Genomic DNA, 5,936 nt, shown 5'->3' with positions numbered 1-5,936 from the left:
AACCCCTGCCCTGGGCAGAGACACTTCGCACCGGACCTGGTCGGTCAAGGTTTCATCCAGCCTGGCCTTGAACTCTGCCAGCGCTGGGACAGCCACAACCTCCCTGGGCAACCTGTGCCAGTGTCTCACCACTCTCACAGGGAAAATCTTTTTCCTAATATCTGGCCTAAATTTCTCCTCCTTCAATTTGAACCCGTTATTCCTTGTCCGATCACTGCATTTCCTAACACAGAGTCCCTCTCCAGCTCCCCTGTAACCCCTTCAGATACTGACAGGCTGCTATGAGTTCTTTATACAATCTTCTCCAGGCTGAACAGCCCCAGCTTCCTCAGTCTATCCTCATAGAGTAGATGCTCCACTCCTCTTACCAACTTCAAGGCCTCCTCTGGCATGTCCTCTGCTGCAGGATGTGGGTGTTGGCAAAGCAGCAGCTGATACCAAACTGTTGATACAAGATTTTTTGGTCTCTTAAAACCTTTCAGGACATCTTGGTGATGCAAACTGGGGTTGTGCATATCACTACCAACCAAGTGAAAATAAAACCAACAATTCAAAAAGCAGACACAGGACACAAGCAACATGCATGGCACAAATAGACTGTGTAATTTTCCTTGGGATTCAGTTTATGTGTTTGTCTGGTTCATAAGGAAGTAATGATAAACAAGTATAGGTCAAAGTAGCATCAGAGGTGTCACTCATGCTGCTCTGTTCTTTTATCTTTTACCCAAGTTACTTTCTCTTCTTTTGTTCCCATTGAATTTTTTTCTAGGTCAGACATTCCAAGTAACATCACAGGAAGCTACAAAACTGAGTCTGGCGTTCTCAAGGCCTCCACTACCTTCTGCAGAGGTGAGTGGAAGCCTCCACAGACTGAAATAGCAGTGTATGTGACAAGCTTCAGGTATCTCGTGGTTCACTTGACTAAAACGGGTTCTGTGTAAACAAGGGATGTCACTCTGGGCTGTGCATTGTAGAGTGTATTAATCCAATTCAAGAATTGCCCAGAGACCTAATTTCTGTAAGTTAGGTTGACATACTAAATAGAAGTATTTATGTTCCTTTTCTGTAACAGCTACAGCTGGTTGCTGATAGAGACAGAATATTGGAGACATACAGACCTTAGATCTAATGAAGAATATGCAATATTTGTTTCCCGTTCATTGAAGGAAGTTTATTACACCTGTGTTTGGAGGAGAAAAAAAAGAAGGGCCTCCATTTCAGATTAATGGTCTAAGCTACTTCTTCCTCTCTGATACATGACCACCACAGCAAGACATGTTTTGTTACCAAATCATGAGGCAGGTGATGATTCATACAGCTTGCTTACTATGTCTTCTCATGCTGTATTGGTTTCTCAAGCAAGATGGCCATTGCTGTGCTTCCCTTTCCTCAAAGCAGTCTAAAGGCCAGGGATTGCTTGTGAGGCTTTCTAAATGCAGTGCAACCATGTGCTGCTCGTGGATAATCCTTTTGCCTCTCCATTTTCAGGATTGCCAGAAACTGAGTGAAGATGTCCAAAGTGCCATTCTTGCAGTTGCCACAGTGTACTACTGGCTCCCCAAGGGCCAAGGTGAGTTAGTGACAGCAAGGCAGTCACCACTATGTAGAGTGGTGGTTCTTTCAGCACTGCATAAAGAAACCAAATATTTCAGAGCCTAATAGGATTTCTGACATGTGCAGGAATGGAAGTTGTCCCATTATCAGCTGTTCTGTAGACTTTCAGCATGTTTATGAATTAACCACTCGTCTGTCTACTCCTGCAGATTTCCAGCTGTGGAAGGACAATAATGTAGGAAGTGGTATAGTAGATTTGAGTGTTGATATTTAGGAAGTGTTGAAATTCTTGTTCAGAGTCCTTTTGGAACTGGGAAGCATGTTCCTTCCTTCAAAATACCTGTACCTTCATTTATGCAGTGTATTCACACAAACAGAGCAGTCAGTGTGCTCGTCTTCAGCAGCTGTTTTCTGTCAGTGCTGACTTTTGGCAACTTTCTTGCTCTTCCTCAATCTCAACCAGGTACTACTCTTCGGAAGATGGTACGAGATGCTACCACTGAAGTAGTGGAAGGGATGATCCAGCTCACAGACACAATTCTCAGTGCTCCAGCAGAGAGGTTGTAATTTTCAATCACATAATTCTATCATCCTACGATAATTTTCCAGGAAAAAAAAAGAAGAAAAAGTTACAATTATCCTTGTTAGGAAGCTGCAAGTATGGACTGCTTCCTAAGGGAAGTGAGGAGGCAGCAGCAGAATGTTTTTGGAAGCAGGAAGGGGCAGTGGCCTCATCAGCAAAGGCTCAGTTCCTCAGGATCTGAGTGAGTAGAGCAGTGCTGGTGAGGGGAGTGAGATTCAATTGAGAGTTCAGATCATCAGACAAGCCCACAGGGATGAGTTCAAGCTGGAAAGTCAGGCCAGCAAGTCAAGATCAGGGTCAGGTCCAGAGAGAGTAACCAGCATCAAACACCATCCAGTGATTATGCAGTAGAGTGAGTTGGGTCTGAGGTCAAGGCAGGAAGGTCAGATCAGTGAGTCAGGATCCAGGTCAGAATCAAGGTCATATGAATCTGGGTGCAGACATAACTGCTGCACAGCTGTGATGTAGCACAAACAGGGCCCAGCGAAGCAACCTCAGGGTAAAAGCATCTCCTAGGATAAGGGTGGGCTGGTTCTCACTTCTGGCTTTCTTCCCAGTGCCTCCTGTCAGCAAAGGAGCTGACCTTGTACTTAGCCAAGTAAACTCTTCAACTGAGCCTGCTAAATTCCTAGGAGGGTGGAATACACTTGAGGCCCTGACAATACCCTCTTGTCCCAGTAGCTGAGTTAGGTACATGCACAATAGAATTTTGTCCTGTCCGTGACAAGGAGAGATGCTGGGAGCAGGATTCCCATGAAGGTGCTGGATAGAATTTGAACTCTTTGGGAGTTCTTGCCCTTGAAGTGAGCTGTCATGCACAATACGCTACTTTATGAAGCTAGTTATTGGATCACAATGAACCTTTTCCTCTCATTACTGATTACATGACATTACCCTCAGGCAGAGGTCAGCAATCTCTAATACAGACTTGTGATTTGCATGGATTCTGAAAGGCAAATAAGATACCCAAGTACCTTGAGAGACCTTTTAAGAGTTTCCTGTTCCAGTGGAAACTTAAGCTCAGTAGGAACCAGCACTTCTTGCTTTACATGGGCATGAGATACTAGTGACAAGCTGGTTGTTGACATCTATCCAGCAGAACTTTTACTAGGATACATCATCTTAGTGCAGAAGTCTAGCAGAGTGGTGGTATTGAGGCTAACTTTGGGGGGCTTTGCTTTGTTTCAGCTTGTCTCAGGAACAGCTTATATCAACTGGAGGTGTATGGGAGGCATGTGAGCAAGTGTCCAACCTGCCACGAGGTGAGTATTGTAAATGCAGAGCAACAGAACTGGGACATGTTGTCTTGGAATATCAACAGCCTTACCAAGGGCGTTCTAGCTAGAATTACAGAATCATAGAATTTAAGGGTTGGAATGGACCTTAGAGATCATCTAGTCCCAACCTTCCCTGCCATGGGCAGTGACATCTCACTAGATCAGGTTGCACAAGGCCAAGAACAGTGAAGGCTCACTCATTCTCCAAAATCCAACTGCTTTTGAAATGTATAAGCTTGCAGGCCATGCCAGTTTCTTTGCATGGCAACAGTACAGCTTGAGCTCTGCAAAAAGTTTGACCCTCAAGATCTAATGGTTACATTAGATGAATGTTGTTGCAAACTGATTTGAAACAGTGTGGCACCATGGTTGTCCTCCTTTTGCTTTTGCAGATAACCAGGCAGCTGTTGCATCGGCTCTGGCTGCATGTCTAGGTGTGGTCAAAGATGCTGTGGAGGAGATGGAACATGTAAGGAAGCTCCTAAGCCTTAGAGGAACCTGCAGTGGTGGATTCATAGATTCATAAATATTCTGAGTTGGGAGGGACACAGAAGGATCATCGAGTCCAACTCCTGGTCTTGCACGGGACAGCCCCAGCAATCCCACCATGTGCCTGAGAGCATTGTCCAAAGGCTTCTTGAACTCTGACAGCCTTGGGGCCGTGACCACTTCCCTGGGAAGCTGTTCCAGTGCCCAGCCACCCTCTATGGTGGTTCAGTGATGGAACATGGGGATTGTTTCATATATATATGGGCTCTGATTTAAAAATTTTTCTAATATGACCTAGATTATTGTTTTACGCATGGATTTTAATGAGTTTTTAATATCAAGCCTGGTTTACTTTTATATCAGGTTTCCATAAAATCATGTCCTGCACAGGGGGGTGTGGGGCATGTGGGAGACAGTTTAGGTTGGTGCAAGAATGGCAGTATTGACCACATTCTTGCTGTTATCTTGGTTGAATTAGAGTGGGGATTAGACTTTCTTAATACAGTCCTTCTAGAATTAACCAACCGAGATTCCTCCCTTAATTATTTCAGGCACTAGTGGAAGGGCAGGATCCCTACGGTGACATCATGGAAGATGAAGAGCTGGGATTTCGGGGCAACAGAGATACATACTGGTCAGAAGCTGACCGACAGCTCCTTAGCTCCTGCATGGGTTTGATGAAGGCTTCTAAAGCTTGCCTGAAGAAGGTCTTGGGTGTAGTGAAGGCTTATGGTAAAGCTGATTCTCCAGAGCAGATTGCTCAGCTGGACGATATTGCAGACATTGCTAATGAAATCAGCCCGAGGTAAGCAGGTATTTCCCCCTATGCAATTTTTTGATCTAGAGCAGTCCTGGTCTTTCTCAAGCTCTAGATAGCAGATTAGGACAACCTTTATGATAGTGAAGATGTGAGCAGGTAGTGGATGCAGGTCTGGTGGGAAGACTATTATGGCATATGCTATTGAGAGTTGTGCAGGTCAGGAGAGGAACATATGTTCTCAGAGTGAGTGTTGGCTTTGACCAGGACCCATGAGTTGTGCTATCAGGACCTTTCTTCCATTGTTCTCCTCTTCTCTGTTCTAGTGTTGATGAGCTGGCTCTGAGCATGTACCCACCTGTGAACCCGTTGGCTGTGAGACTCAATGTAAGTATCCACAGCCTGTGTGTGGGACTGTTGCCTTGGCTGTAGAGGAGGGGAAGAAATTGAATTGGAGGGATTGACTGTCAGGGAGAGGTGGATGTTAGTGACTGTCTCAGTAACAAGTTCTTAGGGATGAAGAGTCCCCTTTGGTTCTTGCACACTTAGCTTCCTTCAGGTAGAAATACATTCCTCATATTTACTTCTTCAGGGAAGAGCATGAGCACCTGCAGCTTTAGCCCTGAACTATCATCCATAGAGGTGTCCAATGTTAGAACCTCAGGAAGGTGAGGTCTAAGGCTGCTGATGTACAGCATGCCTACTTTCATCCTTGGGTAATGCAAACTTGCTCAAATAAAGATATCTAAATTAAAAATACAGATGAAAAACTCTTACAGTGAGTGTACTTAAGCACTGAAATGAGTGGAGCAGTGGAATCTACATCTTTGGCAATACTCAAAACTTGACTGGGCAAGGCTCTGAGCAACCTGACTGAACTTCAAGGTGGGCCTTGCTTTGAGCAGGGGGTTGTACTAGCTGACTTCCAGAGGTCCCTTGCATCATAAATTAAGTACATGTTTTTTCGTATTTGAGGTTTTTTTATTCTTAATTCTGGTCTCGTGCCTTTGGCCAGTGGCTTGATTTTTTTGGAATAAAAAAAGTATTACTTAATATCAAACTGCATTAACGTCAGTCACTTTTAACTTCATGCCTTATTATCAGTTGCCAATTTCTAGTAAGCTTATCCTTTTAAAGAAAAATGCATTTTAATGTTGCTTTATAAACCAGCCTGTCTTTATTTTGACCTGTCCCAGACTGTTCAGTAGGCTGAAGACACTTCCAGCATGGCAGTGATAGATAGTTTCATTCTGCATCAGGATTGGTGGCAGTTTTA

General features: G+C 44.3%; 1 protein-coding gene across 1 annotated transcript in view; it reads left to right on the top strand.

Moving 5' to 3' along the window:
• Nucleotides 1–769: 769 nt before the first annotated feature.
• The window catches only part of CCNDBP1 (cyclin D-type binding-protein 1), a gene marked incomplete at its 5' end in the record, with an annotated part of 5,790 nt that continues 623 nt past the window's right edge, over nucleotides 770–5,936 (top strand). Inside the window, 7 exons of the mRNA XM_009080634.1 lie at nucleotides 770–849; nucleotides 1,489–1,570; nucleotides 2,018–2,114; nucleotides 3,326–3,399; nucleotides 3,807–3,883; nucleotides 4,455–4,708; nucleotides 4,987–5,047. Of these exons, the coding sequence (XP_009078882.1) occupies nucleotides 770–849; nucleotides 1,489–1,570; nucleotides 2,018–2,114; nucleotides 3,326–3,399; nucleotides 3,807–3,883; nucleotides 4,455–4,708; nucleotides 4,987–5,047 (725 nt within the window). The remainder of the gene's footprint in view (nucleotides 850–1,488; nucleotides 1,571–2,017; nucleotides 2,115–3,325; nucleotides 3,400–3,806; nucleotides 3,884–4,454; nucleotides 4,709–4,986; nucleotides 5,048–5,936) is intronic.

This window comes from Acanthisitta chloris, unplaced genomic scaffold, assembly GCF_000695815.1.
Source record: "Acanthisitta chloris isolate BGI_N310 unplaced genomic scaffold, ASM69581v1 scaffold7508, whole genome shotgun sequence".
In the NCBI taxonomy this organism is placed as follows: domain Eukaryota; kingdom Metazoa; phylum Chordata; class Aves; order Passeriformes; family Acanthisittidae; genus Acanthisitta; species Acanthisitta chloris.
Note: the sequence above shows the minus strand (reverse complement) of the source record. Positions and strands in the feature narration are given on the sequence as shown.